The following is a 19,332-nucleotide window of genomic DNA, read 5'->3' on the forward strand; positions in this document are numbered from 1 at the left end:
TGTACTTGTCAAAATGATTTAAAAACTCATTTTGGTTGGGAATTGTGAAAATTCAAGATTGTCAAAACTGCCTGGTGAACCCACATTTTCTTTTTCTTTTCATGGAAATTACCTATGTAATAGAAATCTTTTGATCAGTCTGTGGTCCTTCTGAAAGTAGCGGTGGTATTCTAGGTTGCAACATAGATTTACACAACAAATCTTTTATTTATTTCCAGGAGCAAGTAACACTGCAGATACACTGTTCCAAGAAGTCCTGGGACGCAAAGACAAAGCAGATTCTACAAGAAATGCCCTAAATGTTCTTCAGCGCTTTAAATTTCTCTTTAACCTTCCTCTTAATATTGAAAGGAACATTCAGAAGGTTAGTGATTAATAACACTTTAAAAAAAAGAATATACTAAGAACCCTTTCAGTATTCTACCGTTGTATATGATGTATGTCTCTTTCTTTAGGGTGATTACGATGTAGTTATAAATGACTATGAAAAAGCTAAGTCACTGTTTGGGAAAACTGAGGTCCGTGTGTTTCAAAAGGGTAAGTGACGCAGTAATTCTTGCATTTTTAAGAAATACATTCTATTCAGCAAGGAAGTGTTGGAAAAGACAGTAAAAGTCCAGAATGTAACATAACTTTTTAATGTTTACATATATATTTGAGAACTTGGGGCTCGGAAAAACTACATTAAGCAGTGCTGCTGGCAAAATTTCAAATTCACATGTGTGCTCTCTGGTAAAATGAGAGTACTGCATGTAAATTACAGGTTCAGAACCAATGTTAATCTAATGGATGTAGGTGGGAATCTGTATCTTGCAGTCATTGGAATTCTTGGATGACATCTGTCCCCATATGATTTGACAAACACACCATGTTACCTGTTTTTCAGAATTATTGTAGTCTTTTATTTTAATCGATCACCTTAATCAAGACTACTGGTTTGATTTCAAAAAAGGTGATTGGGTAAAACCAAACAAGCTGGATGAGCGGCACTTTGTAGCTATCCCTGTCTCTACCATTGGCCTTTAAATTGCTGCAAAACTCTTTACCTGTAAGGAGCCTTCTGAAGGTCACTGAGGTACCGGTACATGTGTTTATCCTTCACCATGGAACTCTGGAACAAATCACCCCCAAGATTGTTCAGAATTTGGAGGCCCTATTCACATGGACATCTCAAAAACACACTCTGAACTCCTGGATATTTTGGTTGTGATATTGTGATGTCATGATGCACAAAACAGTTTATTTTTAAATTTATTTCAAAATTCCACATACAAAAGTGACGGACATGAAATACCACCTAATCCTTTAAGCCTGTTCCATACAGTCATGTTTCAATTAAACAACATGACCCTCAATGCTCAATGCTGCTCACCAGCAGCTACATAACCTCCTGAGAGAGGTAGAAAAACTCTCCCAAAATGAATACAGGAGACCACAGTATTTGAGGCATACCGCCTAATAACTCTCCTACCTTTTGAAGGTATTGATATCGGCCTCAGCCAAGAACTCGTCCAGATCTCTCTCACATTTGCAGACAATCCCCACTCACTACGAGTCAATGACTTGTTCCAGAGGTGGATGATCCTCTCTGAAAAATAAAACTTCCTGACGTCTAACTTAGTTCTGTTCTTAGTTACCTTATATTCATTTCACCATGTTCTCTCTGACCTATTAATTCAAAAAGTCTATCCACCCAGACACAGTCAAATTACTTCATTATTTAAAATACTTCTTTCAAGTCACCCCAAAGTCTACGCTTTACTAAATGAAAAGTCCCAGCTCTCTCAGCTTACTGTATTAACTAAGGGCTTTTAAGCTAGGTATCATTATTGTGACTGCTCTGAACCTTTCCAGGGCTTTTATATTTATCATTATATAAGGGGACCAAGAAATATACACAGCATTCTAGATGAGATCTAACTAACGTCTTATAGTGCTTTGTTTTATATTGGATTGTGCTACCACTATATCCCAGCGCTGTATGTGACTTTACTATAGACTTATGACATTGATCGTGAGTCTTGAGACTCCTGCACAAGAATACTTGGGTCTCTTTCCCATTCAGCGAACTTTACTACAAAACTCTGCATGATATATATACATGCCTGGCATTGGCCCTACCACGTGGCTAGCACTCCATTTATCCACATTAAATGTCATTTGCCAGACACTAACCCATTGCCCATCATATCTGGATCTGACTGAAGTCTTTTTTTCTCGGCATTTTAACACCAGCACAAATCTCAGTGTCCTCTGTGAACTTACTGACACTTCATCCAATGCCTTTATCCAGATCATTAATATGGGTAGTGAAGAGTAATGGTCCTAACACTGATCCTTGTGGGACTCCACTAGCAACCAGCCTCCACATAGAATCACGACCATTAATAACAACTCTCTTTGTGCGAAAATGCAACCAATTCCTCATCCACCCCACTATATGCCCTTCGGTCCTACATATCTTGTAGTCAGCTTCAATTTGTGGACTCAAGAATTGTTTTACTTTAAACAATTTTAATGTCAATTTGAACTTTTGCCCTTACTTTACAATACATATAAAACTGTAGACTGGCCTTGTGAAAGGTGCCTTCCGTCAGTCTATTATTTTGTTTTGCAGGAAGGATGATGTTTCTAAGGAAGGTTGGATTTAAAATGCCGCAACAGGTTCAAAAACTAATTGAAGTCTCATGTTTGTTTTTGAGACATGCACAAAAAGCAAAAGAATTCAATCCAATAGTCTTTCCCTTCCTTGGTCTTATCTGACAAGGCAAACACTCCAAGTAACAGTAGAAAAGAAAGTTGTGTGTGGTGCATAAACCAGAATTCTATTCCTCAAATAAGAACTTGGAAAAAATCAAAACCTCTTGATGAAGGAACGCATTCTCAATCTAGCTTGATATTCTACAGATTGCCAACTGTTACAGCAGCATAAAAGAAAACAAACAATGTTGATTATGAACTGACTCTTCGACATTGATGCATTTGCCTTTTTCAGTTACCAGCTGTACCATCTTAATTCTTCATATTTTGTTGACAATTTAGCAAATGTGCTTGGCAAGCTTTGTAGGCTAATAAATAAGCGAACTGAAATATATCGCTGGTGCTTGTGGAGAACACACAGTAGCCATAAGCAGTCTGCAATGCACTCGTGCCACTCTCCAACTGAAAGTGCCCACCTCCGCCTCAAAAGGCAAAGGCCTCGAAGTACAGCACTGGGGTCAGCACAGAGAGCAGTTGGATCACCCACCTATAGCTGGAATTTGGGGTGGAACCGGTTATGAGATATAAATCATTCTTCATTTGAACAAATTTGAAGCAAGCAGGTTACTTAAGTTGGACAAAAGCAAAATACTGCGGATGCTGGAATCTGAAATAAAAACAGAGAATGCTGGAAATCTCAGCGGGTCAGGCAGCATCTGTGGAGAGAAAAACAGAGTTAACGTTTTGGGTCATCGAGATTTCCAGCATTCTCTGTTTTTATTTAAGTTGGACAATGAGTTTAGGATTAGTGGACACATTCCAATACTGAGTAAGGTTAGGCGAGTGGATGTGTGAAGCAGACTTCCCTAAGGAAGCCTATTGTTTTGGGGCCAGTTGACCTCTTTAAGAGGAAGCTAGAGGAGAAAGGAGACAGCTGAGAATAAAGATATTAGCAGCACGACTTGATTTCATTCGGGTGAGTGAGGAGAAAGAACTTGGTGCCCTTTAAAGTAGCTGCTTATGGCAATCCCAAACTGACTATCCGAAATCAATTCATCCTATGGATGCAAACCAATAGCAATGAAATTACTAAATGTAAAGGAACACAATTGCTGATCTCCTGATAGACTCCCGAAAGATTGTCATGTTGTAAGAGGTTTTTAACATTTCACTGGCTAAAGAGATTCTGTGATGTACATGCTCAGAAGGATCCAATGCTGTCTTTGAAGGTGAAATTTAAAAAAAAATAATGGGCCTTTGGCAATGGTGCTTTTTAGCTACCATTGAAAATGGTCAGTTGAGGCTTTTTCTGATCACAGAGCAGGCATTTCAGCATACACAAAGAGATAGAGAAAAGGTTTTTTAGGAATCCCATATAATCGCTTCGAACAGACTTCCCACTCCTTGATTTAGAATAGGTTCACCCTACTAGCCATGCTAATTCCTGATGATTTATGAAGTTAATTGTTCCACAAAGCTTTATTACTGGATAGTTTCAATCTTTCTAATATTAATAGTGTCAGAAAACAAGAGTAAGCTATTCTTCCGTAAAAATACTACGGCCCAGTTGGTATATCATGGCTTTGTGGCTTGGAGCAGTCAGATGTGAGTTTGTGTCCTTAGTTCCCTTGTAGAGTAAGTTCCCAACATTGTTTGAGCTGTTGCGAGGAGGTGTGGGAAAAAAAGAAAGGGAAAATGGAATGATAGAAAGCAAAGGTTACTTTCTCACTTTCTTGTGAAAGGTTACAGCACCTCATTGGAAGAGGCCTGGGGCGGGTTGTGTGCTGGTCTTTTGGCCTATAGTGCTAATGGCCAGTCATTCTGTGCTTTATTAATAACCATTGCAGTACTTGCCCATAACAGAGGTTGCCAGGAAAATATTACCTTATTGATGTTTGCTTTGGATTCTTCATTTCCAGGGCTTCTGCATTGAACCCTAAATATTTGATTTGGATGATTCTAATCTGCTCACCCTGTCAGTTGCCGAGACTTCTATCCTATAATACATTTTTGAATAATACAATTCTCTAATTCTGTACTTAGCAAATAATGTAATTCTGCCAAAAATTTGTAGAAATTCATGGCTGTTTTTTGTGTTTGAAATGTAAATGAAACTGGGCCAGTGTGCATAAGACTAGTGGACACAATACAAAATTCACAAGCTGGAATAGAAATCCACAAATTCTGCTTTGTTTTAGAAAAATAACAAGACAGTTTAGGGCAAATTAGATAATTTTTTAAATAATGTAAAGTATTTTACACTGGCCCGGAATTTGCGGTTAGCAGCGAATAAACCTGGTGGTCTGGGAGGTATGGAGATTTGCGGTCCTGGGGCTCTCTGGATACGCGCGGGAAGAGGCCCATGTATCCCTGGCACACGCGGGTTCATTAACGCCCCTGAGATTACGTGGGCCAGCTCAACAAATGACAGAAGTAAATCCCTATTCATGCTTATTGGAATTCTGTATGTACGGAAACAACAACAACTACTTTTATTTATATAGTTCCTTCAATGTAGTAAAACCTCCCAGTGTGCTTCACAGGAATGTTATAAAACAAAATAGATAAATTTGACACCGAGCCACATAAAAAGAAATTACGGCAGATGACCAAAAGCTTGGTTAAAGAGGTAGGTTTTAAGGAGCATCTGGAGGAAATAGAGGTAGAGAAGCGGCGGGGCTTAGGGAGGGAGTTCCAGAGCTTTAGGGCCCAAGCAGCTGAAGACATGGTCACCGATAGTTGAGCGATTATAATCAGAGATGCTCAAGAGGGCAGAATTTGAGGAGCGCAGGCATCTTGTGGGGTAATGGGGCTGAAGGAGATTACAGAGATAGGGAGGGGCGAGGCCATGGAGGGATTTGTAAACAAGGATGAGAATTTTGAAATGGAGGCGTTGCTTAACCGGGAACCAATATAGGTCAGCGAGCATAGGGGTGATCGGGACTTGGTGCGAGTTAAGACACAGGTTGCCAAGTTTTGGATGACTTCATGTTTACGTAGTGTAGAATGTGGGAGACCAGCCAGGAGTGCGTTGGAGTAGTCATGTTCAGAGGTAACAAAGGCATAGCTGAGGGTTTCAACAGCAGATGAGCTGAGGCAAGGGCAGAGGCAGGCAATGTTGAAACCCCCTTAAGTATGAATGGGAATACTCCAAAATATACCTCTACACTTCAAATAAATAAAAAAAAAAACAACATTGCATATTTAAAATTAATTAAAATGGCATTTAATTTAATATTTAAAACAAAAATTTAATTTTTGATAAATTTACATATTTTAAAAAGGCTAGAAATAAACTTAACTTATTTCACAGGTTTTTAAATGTATAAATAATATTTTATTTTTCTGTTTTTTAAAACTCTTTCGCCTGCTTTCACCAGGCACAAGAATTTCACAGGCATTCGCTGGGCAGAAGTTGGGCAAATAGCCCAGCTCTCTGCCCACGGAGGCTCTTTTCTTGGGGATGCGCAGGATCCTTGACAGATCGCAAGTTCTGGATTTTAGCGCGTGCCTAAACCCAGAACTCGGGCAGCCCCTACGGGTGCGTGCGCACCTTGTACATGCCTGTAGGGGCTGCAGATTATGGCCCAGTGTTTTTTTGTTCTTGGGATGTTTGCAAGGCTGCATTTATTGCTCATCCTTTGTTACCTTAAGCTGACAATGAGCCACCTTCTTGAACTGTTGCAGTCTTTGAGGTAATGGTGCTCCCATGATGGTGTTACACAGACTGGATTTCAATTCTAGTTTAGTTTAGTAACAAATACTTTGTTTTAAAAAAAAATTTCTTTCCTGCACTACAGTTTACGCTGAAGTAGAGACACGTATTGATGCACTGAGGATACTGCTAATGGACAAATTACTTGAGATGCCATCAACGCTGCATGATCAGAAAAGATATATAAGGTAAGTGAAATATCTTATGATTCATAAACAAAGAACATTGTACCGTACTGGAGAATATAACAGAATAATGCAGGTGTTTTTTTCCAATTTTGTTTCTGAAAATCTATTCACCCATGCGTATTCCAACTAACAGCTCATAAAATTGAAAGTGTATCTATTACTATGAAACTTGTGAGTTTATTGTGGGCGAGACAAAAAATTACATTTGATACTTAAATGTTTCAAATCCATTGAAAAGATTGATGGAGGGGCCTTTTCTTTGCTTGGTATCAAACAACATTATCACTTTTGCAAAGTAAAAATGTATGCAATAGATCACTAGTGTTCACAAATCCAGTTCTGGTATTAGACAGTCCTGAACAGAACAGTCCTAATAAAATGCAAAGATTAATTTCAACTTAATATTCATAGTGCTGTTGTCTGGACATCAGTGTTTACTACTACTCCTCCCCAATCATCATCATCATAGGCAGTCCCTCGAACGAGGATGACTTGCTTCCACACCAAAAGGGATGAGTTCACAGATGTTTCAACGAAAAAACGATAGTCCAGGCCTGAACACCAATTGAAGGGGTGGAAGATACCTGTGTGGGGATTTTTTTAATGTGTGCTGGTCGTTGCACATCAGCCACCACCACGCGTGCTTGACAGAGCTAGGCCTTTATCCAGTGGCAAGGGTTAACCAGGACGACTGGAGACCTGCTCTGCTGCACGAACCTACTGTGCATCCATATCGCAGTGTGGGCTGGTCTGTGCTGCCCCTGGGCCCTCGGCTCTTTTGGCTCTTCTACTAGTGGTACTATAACAACAATTGTCCTACCCATCTATGTTGAACTCGTTTATGTCGACATCCCGCTTATATCTACAGAAAAGTGAAGCCCAAGTCCTTGCTCTGCACATTAAAAATAAATGCATGTCGACATCAGCTCTGGCATGCTTAATTCAATAATTTTTTTTACATCTTCAACAATATTAGAGCCCTCCTTTCCTACATTACAACAATGACTACACTCCAAAAGTACTTCATTGGCTGTAAAGCTCTTTGAGACGGTGGTCACGAAAGGCACTATACAAACAAAGTCGGTGCTATATAAATCCAAGTCATTCTTTTCTTTTATTATCACTTGTGTTGACAGGGCCTTATCTTGTATAAAAATGTAAAGTTACAAGTCTGGACTACCTCATTGAAACAATTTATGTTTCCTTTCATGTGCTAGGACCTGGGTGCCTTTCCAATTCACAGTTAATAAATCACTCCCCCCTTCAATTAGCTCATTCAATCCTGGTTGTTTTACTTCTACGAAATTCAGACAGCCAAGGAGAATTACACTTGCAAGGTCACAAGGAACTATTTAAAAATACATTTTACCTATAATCAGCTTACAAATAGAAGATCTGCTTCCCCAAATGCTTCAGAATGCAGAATCACACGCACAAACCACATATTTTTCTATTTCTCGTCTGAGTCAGAAGGTTGTGGGTTCAAGGCCCACTCCAGGGACTTTGAGCACATAAATCTAGGCTGACACTCCAGTGCAGTGCTGAGGGAGTGCTACAATGTCGGCGATGCCATCTTTCGGATGAGACGTTAAAGCGAGGCTCGGTCTGCGCGCTCAGGTGGACGTAAAAGATCTCATGGCACTATTTTGAAGAAGAGCAGGGGATTATCCCCGGTGTCCTGGCCAATATTTATAACAAAAACAGATTATCTGGTCATTATTACATTGCTGTTTGTGGGTGCTTGCTTTTCGCAAATTGGCTGCCGCGTTTCCCCACACCACTACAGTGACTACACTCCAGAAGTACTTAATTGGCTGTAAAGCGCTTTGAGACATCCGCTGGTCATGAAAGGTGCTATATAAATGCAAGTCTTCGGGGCTCATATTACCAGATTAAAATAAAAATCATCAAACTATTATTCAATATTTCAAGTAAGAGAATCCTACTACTATGCATATAACTTCCTCCTTAGATTATATCCACTTCTGGACTTTGAGAAGCATTTGTTGACCGTGTCAAAGGCTGCAGAGTGTATGAGGAAGGGTCATGCCCATGACTAGAGTCACAGAGGATGCTCCTGGTTAGGCCCACGTTAGTGAAGTGGCACGGGTAGAATAATTGCAGAGATTCAAACAGGGAATTATGGCAAAGATGGGCATGGATTTGGAAGATTACAACACATTCAAGGACTTTGCAAAGGAATAGCGTTAGAGATGGGGAAATAGTTTGCAAGGACTAAGAGGTTTTTTTCCCCCCGAGGAGTGTAATGATGGCAGTTTTGAACAGGAGAGAAACAGTACTTGAGAGGAAACCATTTATAATGTCAGCTAGCATGAAGGAAAGCCATGAAGGTCAGTAGTTTTGTGGGAATGGGATCAAAGGAGTACAAGATTGGTCTCGTGGATGAGATGAACTTGGTATGAGGGGAGATGGTAGAGAAACTAGAGAGTGATATGGTTTCAGGGCTTGGGCTGCAGGGGTGGAGAGAGATTGGACTTGATGGCAAGGAGATAAGAGGGAAGCAACAGAGGCAACTGAATGGTCTCAGTTTTAGTGACAAAGTCCATCAGTTCTTCACACTTGGGGTTGAAGGGGGTAGAGAAGAGGGATTTAAAGGGATGGTTGGTAGTGGCGATAAGAAGACAAAGGGGTATCTTTGCTCTCCAGGAATATTCTAGAGCAGTGACCGTTTTTGGCAGAGGAGCGTAATGTCCAACAGAGCTTGTAAATGGTATGAGGGGAGATGGTAGAGAAACTAGAGAGTAAGTAATATGGTTTCAGGTCTTGGGCTGCAGGGGTGGGGGAGAGATTTGGCTCGATGGCAAGGAGATAAGAGGGAAGATCTGGTGCTGGATCGCTAAGCTAGTTGTGCACCAAATACATTCATGTCTGTACCTCTTGGACTTGAGAGAACGAAGATGGGGGCCATACCTTGGGAATGACCAGGATGGAAGAGAATTAAGGCTTTGCTGGAAACTTGGACATCAAAGGTGGAGGTGAGGGAGTGGTAGAGGAAATCTAAAGTACAGCAGTATTGGGGAATGGCAAGCCAACGGGTAGGCAGTTGGGAGTTTGAAAGTGCAGTTGTAAGTGGCTTGGGGGATAGTTTTTTTTCAGGGGCGATTGCAGAAGGTTTGAAAGAGGTAGAAGGATGTGGATGGTGAGAAATAGGACAAAATAGTCAAATGTGGCCTTGTCAGCAATGTTCCCTTTAAGCTGGGCAGCCATGCAGCGCTCTGGAGCTCCCACACAGCCAGCTCACTGACTTTTAAATTGGAAAAACAGTGTATGCGCGGTGCTTTGGGCCGCACAGCACCTTAAAGGGGCCGCGCACCCAAAAAAGGATTAAAGGGAACATTGCTTGCCAGTGATTTAAGACTAAGGGAGTAAAGGCTGTGGGAGATGGCAAGGTTGAGCGGATGGTCATGAACATGTGTAGGAGAGTTTATGTGGAGTGGGTCCTTTTAGAGAAGACAGGAGGATAGTGAATTCAGATGAGAGAGCAGGTGAGCTGAGATGGAGATTGAAATCTCCGAGGATGAGGAGTCGTTCTGTCCGGTCTGAGGGAGGAAAGAAGGGAGGATATAAGAACATAAGAAATAGGAACAGGATTAGGCTATACGGCCTCTCGAGCCTGCTCCGCCATTCAATAAGATCATGGCTAATCTGATCATGGACTCAGCTCCACTTCCCCGCCTGCTCCCTATAACCTACTTATCCCCTTATCGTTTAAGAAACTATCTATTTTGGTCTTAAATTTATTCAATGCCCCAGCTTCCACAGCTCTCTGAGGCAGCAAATTCCACAGATTTACAACCTCTGAGAGAAGAAATTTCTCCTCATCTCAGTTTTAAATGGGCAGCCCCTTATTCTAAGATCATACCCTCTAGTTCCAGTCTCCCCCATCAGTGAAAACATCCTCTCTGCATCCACCTTGTCAAGCCCGCTCATAATCTTACACGTTTTGAAAAGATCACACCTCATTCTTCTGAATTCCAATGAATAGAGGCCCAACCTACTCAACCTTTCCTCATAAGTCAACCCCCTCATCCCCGAAATCAACCTAGTGAACCTTCTCTGAACTGCCTCCAAAGCAAAGTATATCCTTTCATAAATATGGAAACCAAAACTGCACGCAGTATTCCAGGTGTGGCCTCACCAAAACCTTGTATAGCTATAGCAAGACTTCCCTGCTTTTATACTCCATCCCCTTTGCAATAAAGGCCAAGATACCATTGGCCTTCCTGATCACTTGCTGTACCTGCATACTATTCTTTTGTGTTTCATGCACAAGAACCCCCAGGTCCCGCTGTACTGCAGTACTTTGCAATCTTTCTCCATTTAAATAATAATTTGCTCTTTGATTTTTTTCTGCCAAAGTGCATGACCTCTTACTTTCCAACATTATACTCCATCTGCCAAATTTTTGCCCACTCACTTAGCCTGTCTATGTCCTTTTGCAGATTTTTTATGTCCTCCTCACATAGAAACATAAAAAATAGGTGCAGGAATAGGCCCTTCGAGCCTGCACCACCATTCAATAAGATCATGGCTGATCATTCCTTCAGTACCCCTTTCCTGCTTTCTCTCCATACCCCTTGATCCCCTTAACTGTAAGGGCCATATCTAACTCCCTCTTGAATATATCCAATGAACTGGCATCAACAACTCTCTGCGTCAGGGAATTCCACAGGTCAACAACTCTCTGAGTGAAGAAGTTTCTCCTCATCTCAGTCCTAAATGGCCTACCCCTTATCCGAAGACTATGACCCCTGGTTCTGGACTTCCACAACATCGAGAACATTCTTCCAGCATCTAACCCGTCCCGTCCCGTCAGAATCTTGTATGTTTCTATGAGATCCCCTCTCATCCTTCTAAACGCCAGTGAATAAAGGCCCAGTTGATCCAGTCTCTCCTCATATGACAGCCCAGCCATCCCTGGAATCAGTCTGGTGAACCTTCGCTGCACTCCCTCAATAGCAAGAACGTCTTTCCTCAGACTAGGAGACCGAAACTGAACACAATATTCCAGGTGAGGCCTCACTAAGGCCCTGTACAGCTGCGGTAAGACCTCCCTGCTCCTATATTCAAATCCCCTAGCTATGAAGGCCAACATACCATTTACCTTCTTTACCGCCTGCTGTACCTACGTGCCCACTTTCAGTGACTGATGAACCATGGCACTCAGGTCTCGTTGCACCTCCCCTTTTTCTAGTCTGCCGCCATTCAGATAATATTCTGCCTTTGTGTTTTTGCCCCCAAAATGGATAACCTCACATTTATCCACATTATACTGCATCTGCCATGTATTTGCCCACTCACCTAATCTGTCCAAGTCACCCTGCAGCCTCTTGGCGTCCTCCTCACAGCTCACACCGCCACCCAGTTTAGTTTCATCAGCAAATTTAGCTACGTTACACTCAGTCCCTTCTTCCAAGTCGTTAATATAGATTGTAAATAGTTGGGGCCCTAACACTGATCCCTGCGGCACCCCAGTAGTTACTGGTTGCCAAACAGAGAATTAACCATTTATCCCGACTCTCTGTTCTTCGTTAGTTAGCCAATTCTCTATCCATGCTAATATATTACCCCCAACCCTGTGAACTTTTACCTTGTGCAGTAACCTTTTATGTGGCAGCTTGTCAAATGCCTTCTGGAAGTCCAAATGGAAGTCCACTGGTTCCCCTTTATCCACCATGCCGGTAAGGAACTCTGGATAGGGCTTGTGCGGCGGTAGATAATGAGGATTAATAGGAGAGCTAAGACAGATACATTTTGATTATAATTTTAAGCACTGTACCTCTTGCAGTATTTCTAAGAAAATTGAGAAAGGCAGAATGTTGTTCCATTAAGGCAATTAATGTTTAACCTAAAATAAAAGTAAAAATTATAAGCAATTCATTAAACACTTTGGCTTCTTGTGGAGAAGAGGCTGTGTGAAATAGATTGCAAGTATGATGTGCACTTGGTCTACCTGCAGTGCTGCACCCAAATACTTAATCTGAAACCAAGCAAATAAAAGACATACATGCTTTTTACAATAACAAATTGGGTTTACATAATGCTTGTTAATATAAAAATAGCCCCAAGGCACTTTACAAAGAAATAAGAGTAGTGGTGCAGAGCACTGGAAGAGTTTGAGAGGTGACTGAAGGCTAGGTTGAAAAGATGCGTTTTGACAAGGCCTTTAGTGGAAGGAGCATAGAGATCTAGAAAGGTGAAGGGGTAGGGTTGAGGCTGTTATGTATGAAGAAAGAGTCTGACTAAACACTGTGAGCTCAAAGTAAAGTGTGACCGTAGTCTTTTATTGCAGGTTTCCAGATTGCCCCTCCAACCTGTGAAGCCTCCTTAAAATACCTGTGCTCCCAAAGGATTATGGGATCCCTTGGGACTTCAGGGGATGAGCCCTCTGGTGGCTGTACAGAGTAAATACAAGTATACATATATAACAACACCTCCCCCCCCCCCACCCCTGCACACACCCCCAAAGTCAATAGTGTAACTATTTACAATGTGAGTCGATCTGAGGCCCTTCTTGCCCTGGTTGATCGTTTCGATGTGAAAGCTGGTGTTGTTGAATCATTTCTTGGGCCCTCACTCGGCTGCTGTGCAGCTGGCCTTGTTGGGCCCTGCTGGGCTTCTGTGGGTGATGGGTTCTGCTCCGTGGTCAACCATGTGTGTGCCACTGGTGTGTATGTTGGGGGATCAAAAAAGGTAGGGTCCAAAGTGGGTTGCTCAGGATAATCCGTGAATCTGAGTTTGGTTTGGTCCAAGTGTTTCCGGTGAACGAATCCATTTGAAAGTTTGACCCGAAACACCCTGCTCCCTTCTTTGGCCACGACAGTGCCGGGAAGCCACTTGGGACCTTGTCCATAATTTAATACAAATACGGGATCTTTGATTTCAACCTCGCGTGACACATTTGCGCTATCATGGTATGCACTTTGTTGAAGCCGCCTGCTCTCTACCTGTTCATGTAGATCAGGGCGAACTAACGAGAGCCTTGTCTTAAGTGCTCTTTTCATGAGCAGTTCAGCAGTTGGGATCCCAGTGAGTGAGTGGGGTCTCGTGCGGTAGCTAAGCAGGACTCGGGATAGGCGAGTCTGCAGTGAGCCTTCAGTTACCCTCTTCAAACCTTGCTTGATGGTTTGCACTGCTCTCTCTGCCTGCCCATTGGACGCTGGTTGAAACGGGACAGATGTGACATGTTTGATCCCGTTACGGTTCACGAATTCTTTGAACTCAGCACTGGTAAAACATGGCCCGTTGTCGCTCACCAGGACATCGGGTAGGCCGTGTGTAGCAAACATGGCCCGCAGGCTTTTAGTAGTGGCAGCGGAAGTGTTAGCTGACATTATCTCACATTCAATCCACTTGGAGTATGCGTCTACAACCACAAGGAATATTTTACCCAAGAACGGGCCTGCATAGTTGACGTGTACCCTAGACCATGGTTTGGAGGGCCAAGACCATAAATCTAGCGGCGCCTCCCTGGATACATTGCTTAACTGCAAGCATGTATTACATCTGTGAGCGCAGGACTCTAAGTCCGCATCGATACCAGGCCACCACACGCTGGATCTGGCTATTGCTGTCATCATTACGATGCCTGGGTGGGTACTGTGGAGGTCATTAATGGAGGTGCCTCTGTCCTTCTTGGGGACCACGACACGATTGACCCACAGAAGGCAGTCTGCCTGTATAGACATTTCATCTTTGCGCTGCTGGAACGGCTTTATCTCTTCCTGCATTTCCACTGGGACACTGGACCAGCTCCCGTGAAGCGCACAGCTTTTGACTCGAGATAATAAGGGGTCCTGGCTTGTCCAGGTTTTGATCTGCTGGGCAGTGACGAGTGATTGCTCAATCTCACATGCTTCCATAACCATGGCTAGAGCTGCGGGCTGCGCTATTTCCACCCCCGTGGTGGGCGATGGCAGCCTACTGAGAGCATCGGCGCAGTTTTCTCTGTCTGGCCTGTGGCAGATGGCGTAGTTGTATGCGAACAATGGATGCGGACCGATGCGTTGGTATTTATCCCTTTACTCTCGGAGAACAGGGATATACATGGCTTATGGTCAGTTTCCAATTCGAATTTTAGCCCAAACAGGTATTGATGCATTTTCTTTACCACATAGACACACGCTAATGCTTCTTTCTCAATCATGCTGTAGGCTCGCTCAGCCTTAGACAGACTCCTGGATGCATAAGCAACCGGTTGCAGTTTCCCGAAATCATTAGCTTGTTGCAATACACACCTGACGCCATATGACGACACATCACATGCTAGTACCAAACGTTTACATGGATCATACAACGCAAGCAATTTGTTTGAGCATAACAATTTTCTTGCTTTTACAAAGGCATTTTCTTGGCTTTTCCCCCAAACCCATTCGCCCCTTTTCATGGTAAGACATGCAGTGGTTCTAACAGTGTGCTGAGACCCGGTAAGAAGTTACCAAAGTCGTTCAGGAGTCCCAGAAACGACCGCAGCTCCATCACGTTCTGTGGCCTCGGTGCGTTCTCGATTGCCTCCGTCTTCGCATTGGTGGGCCTGATGCCGTCCGCCGCAATCCTCCTTCGCAGGAACTCCACTTCAGGTGCCAGGAAAACGCACTTTGAACGTTTTAACCTGAGCCCCACGCGGTTGAGTCGACTAAGAACCTCCTCCAGGTTCTGCAGATGCTCAATTCTGTTCCGACCTGTGACCAAGATGTGGTCCTGGAAGACCACGGTGTGCGGGACCGACTTCAGGAAGCTTTCCATGTTTCTCTGGAATATTGCCACCGCCGATCGGATTCCAAACGGGCATCTGTTATAAACAAAAAGACCTTTGTGCATGTTGATGCAGGTGAAGGCTTTCGATGATTCCTCCAGTTCCTGCATCATGTAGGCTGAAGTCAGATCCAGCTTCTTGAATGTCTTTCTTCCCGCCAGCGTTGCAAAGAGGTCGCCGGCCTTTGGTCGTGGGTATTGGTCCTGCAGGGAGAAACGATTGATAGTTACTTTGTAATCACCACAGATTCTGATGGTGCCGTCTCCCTTCCGGACTGGGACAATAGGACTGGCCCACTCGTTGAACTTGATCGGGGAAATTATGCCCTCTCTTTGCAGCCAGTCTAGCTCGATCTCTACCCTTTCTCCCATCATGTACGGTGCTGCTCTCGCCTTGTGATGGATGGGTCGTGCCCCCGGAATTAGGTGGATCTGCACTTTTGCTCCTTGGAATTTCCCGACGCCTGGTTCGAACAGCGAAGGAAATTTGTTTAAGACCTGGGCACACGAAGTGTCGTCAACAGGCGATAGCGCTCGGACGTTGTCCCAGTTCCGGCGTATCTTTCCCAGCCAGCTCCTGCCGAGTAGCGTGGAACCATCGCCCGGTACCACTCAGAGTGGTAGCTTGTGCACCGCTCCATTGTAGGAGACCTTTACGGTAGCACTGCCAATTACAGGAATCACTTCTTTCATGTAAGTTCTTAGTTTCGTGCGAACTGGAGTTGTTGCACCACAATCTTTCGAAAGTCTTTTTACCATGATGGACTGGCTTGCACTCGTGTCCAGCTCCATTGACACTGGGAGTCCATTTAGTTCAACATTCAGCATTATCGGGGGCAATTCGTGGTGAATGTGAGCACCCCATGTACCTCTGCCTCCTCGATCTGAGGCTCTGGTTCATCGTGATCCTCCGTGGATCTGTCCTCCTCTGCAACATGGTGGTTTGCAGGTTTAACAGGCTTTGCAGCTTGCCTGCACGCTCGTTGGAGGTGTCCCATTGTTCCACAGCCTTTGCAAATGTACTCTTTGAATCGGCATGAATGGAAACAATGACTTTGCATTCATCACCCTTGATGGTGGACTCTGAGACATCTGCGGACGTGTAGCTGCAGCTATGTGTGACCTGCCCTGTACATTACGATTCGAAAACAACATCACTTTGTTCACAGTACTTATAGCAGCACTTGTGTGCTGAGAGATTTACTTCGTATTGTCACTGGTGGCAATGAACGCCTGGACTATCGCTATGGACTTACTCAAGATTGGGGTCTCTACAGTCAAAAGTTTGCGAAGTATGGTTTCGTGGCCAATGCCAAGTACGAAAAAGTCTCTGAGCATGTGCTCCAAATGACCTTCAAATTCGCAATGTCCTGCAAGGCGTCTTAGCTTGGCGACATAACTCATCACTTCCTGGCCTTCAGATCTTTTGTAGGTGTAGAACCAGTACCTCGCCATCAGAACGCTTTCCTTCGGGTTCATATGTTCTCGGACCAGTGTGCACAAATCATCTTACAATTTCTCCGTGGGTTTTGCTGGAGCGAGCAGATTCTTCATGAGGCCATTCGTTGGTGCCCCACAGACTGTGAGGTAGATCGCCCTTCATTTGGCAGCGCTGTCTTCCCCATCTAGCTCCTTCGCCACGAAATATTGGTCGAGTCGCTCCACAAAAGTTTCCCAATCATCTCCCTCCGAGAATTTTTCCAGGATGCCCACTGTTCTTTCTATCATTGGGTTCGCTACCTGTATCTCGTTGCCAGTTGTTATGTATGAAAGAGTTTGACTGAACACTGTGAGCTCAAAGCAAAGTGTGACCTTAAGTCTTTTATTGCAGATCTCCAGAGTGCCTCACCAACTGTGAAGCCTCCTTAAATACCTGTGCTCCAAGGGGATTATGGGATCCCTTGGGACTCCAGGGGATGAGCCCTCTGGTGGCTGTACAGAGTAAATACAAGTATACATGCATAAAAGAGGCGACTTAACATTCAGCCACTAAAGATGGGATGAACGGTAGGAGAATGCACAGGAGGCCAGTGCTGGAGAATCTAAGTTGCTTTATGAAGGATGGACATTGAAAGGCAAGTAAAGAGAACATTGGGAGTAATCAAGTTGGGAAGAGAAACAAATACATGAGTTTTAAGCAGTAGGGGCCTGAGGTAGGAGTGAAGGCTGGCAATTTTTTGTGGAGGTGGAAGTGGTCATGGTATGGAGAGGATGTGGGGTATGAAGCTCAGTTCTGGGTTGCATTTGATGCTGAGATTATGCACTCCTTTATTCAGCCTGAGTGAGTCATCAGGAAGGGAGATGGCAAAAGAGTAGAGTTTATGGCTTGTTGACTGTGAGGTGGAGTTTGGCGGCGAGAAAGATTGAGAAGAGGGTTGGGACGATGGCACAGCCCTGCTTGACCCCGGTCCGGACGTGGATTGGGTCTGTGATGGATCCGTTGGTAAGGATCACGGACTGCATGTTGTCGTGGAGCAGGCGGAGGACGGTGATGAACTTTTGGGGACATCCAAAACGGAGGAGGACGCCCCATAGACCTTTGCGGTTGACAGTGTCAAAGGCCTTTGTAAGGTCGAAGAAGGCCATGTATAAGGGCTGGCGCTGTTCCCTGCATTTTCCCTGTAGCTGTCGCGCTGCAAAAATCATGTCCATTGTGCCCCGTAGGGGATGAAATCCGCAATGTGACTCTGAGAGGAGTTCCTCAGCCACAGTCAACATGTTCCCCGCTGGAGTGGAACTAAACTATAGAACCAGTGGGAACCTGCGCCGTCTCCACCACCCCAACCTCTGTCTTCGAGCTACAGTACGGGACGACGCCTGCGGCTGCGCGCACACAGAGGCTGAACTCCAGGACATAGTCGACGTATTTACTGAGACATACAAAAGCATGGGCCTTACGTTAAACATCCATAAGACAGAGGTGCTCCACCAGCCTGTCCTCGCCGCACAGCACTGCCCCCCAATCATCAAGATCCACGGCGCGGCCCTGGACACCATGGACCACTTCCCGTATCTCGAGAGCCTCCTATCAACAAGAGCAGGCATCGATGATGCGATCCAACATCGCCTCCAGTGTGCCAGTGCAGCCTTCGGCCGCCTGAGGAAAAGAGTGTTCAAAGACCAGACCCTCAAAACTGCCACCAAGCGCATGGTCTACAGGGCTGTAGTAATACCCGCCCTCCTGTATGGCTCAGAGACATGTACAGTAGACATCTCAAGTCGCTGGAGAAATATCACCAACGATGTCTCCTCAAGATCCTACAAATCCCCTGGGAGAACAGGCGCACCAACATCAGCATCCTTGTCCAGGCTAACATCCCCAGCATTGAAGTGCTGAACACACTCGATCAGCTCCGCTGGGCAGGCCATGTTGTCCGCATGCCAGACACGAGATTCCCAAAGCAAGTGCTCTACGCAGAGCTCCTTCACGGCAAACGAGCCAAGGTGGGCAGCGGAAACACTACAAGGACACCCTCAAATCCTCCCTGATAAAGTGCGACATCCCCACTGACACCTGGGAGTCCCTGGCCAAAGACCGCTCTAAGTGAAGAAAGTGCATCCGGGAGGGCGCTGAGCACCTCGAGTCTCAACGCCGAGAGCATGCAGGTAGTGGAAAGAGCGTACGGTAAACCAGTCCCACCCACCCTTTCCCTCAACGACTATTTGTCCCACCTGTGACAGAGTCTGTGGGTCGCGTATCGGACTGTTTAGCCACCAAGGAACTCACGTCAGGAGTGGAAGCAAGTCTTCCTCGATTCCAAGGAACTGCCTATGATGATGATGAGAGTTTATGGCTAAAAACTTAGCCAGACTTTGAGATTGGACAGGCAATCCAACATCATGGACTTGGTTGTGGGTCAGGAGAACTTTTGGAAAGTTAGAAATAGTAATATTAGCATAAATATGGGAGCTTGCATTTAAAAGTTGGCTTTACAATGTTTAGAATGAATGCTT

The 19,332-nt window shown here is 44.3% G+C and overlaps 1 protein-coding gene across 7 annotated transcripts in view; it reads left to right on the forward strand.

The window, feature by feature from the left end:
- The window catches only part of exoc2 (exocyst complex component 2), a 329,764-nt gene that overhangs the window by 145,232 nt on the left and 165,200 nt on the right, over positions 1-19,332 (forward strand). For all 7 annotated transcript variants that reach the window (XM_070880460.1, XM_070880458.1, XM_070880464.1 and 4 more), the window contains 3 exons: positions 219-364; positions 456-537; positions 6,501-6,603. In XM_070880460.1, the coding sequence (XP_070736561.1) occupies positions 219-364; positions 456-537; positions 6,501-6,603 (331 nt within the window). The remainder of the gene's footprint in view (positions 1-218; positions 365-455; positions 538-6,500; positions 6,604-19,332) is intronic.

The sequence above is a fragment of the Pristiophorus japonicus genome, chromosome 5 (assembly GCF_044704955.1).
Source record: "Pristiophorus japonicus isolate sPriJap1 chromosome 5, sPriJap1.hap1, whole genome shotgun sequence".
NCBI lineage: Eukaryota > Metazoa > Chordata > Chondrichthyes > Pristiophoridae > Pristiophorus > Pristiophorus japonicus.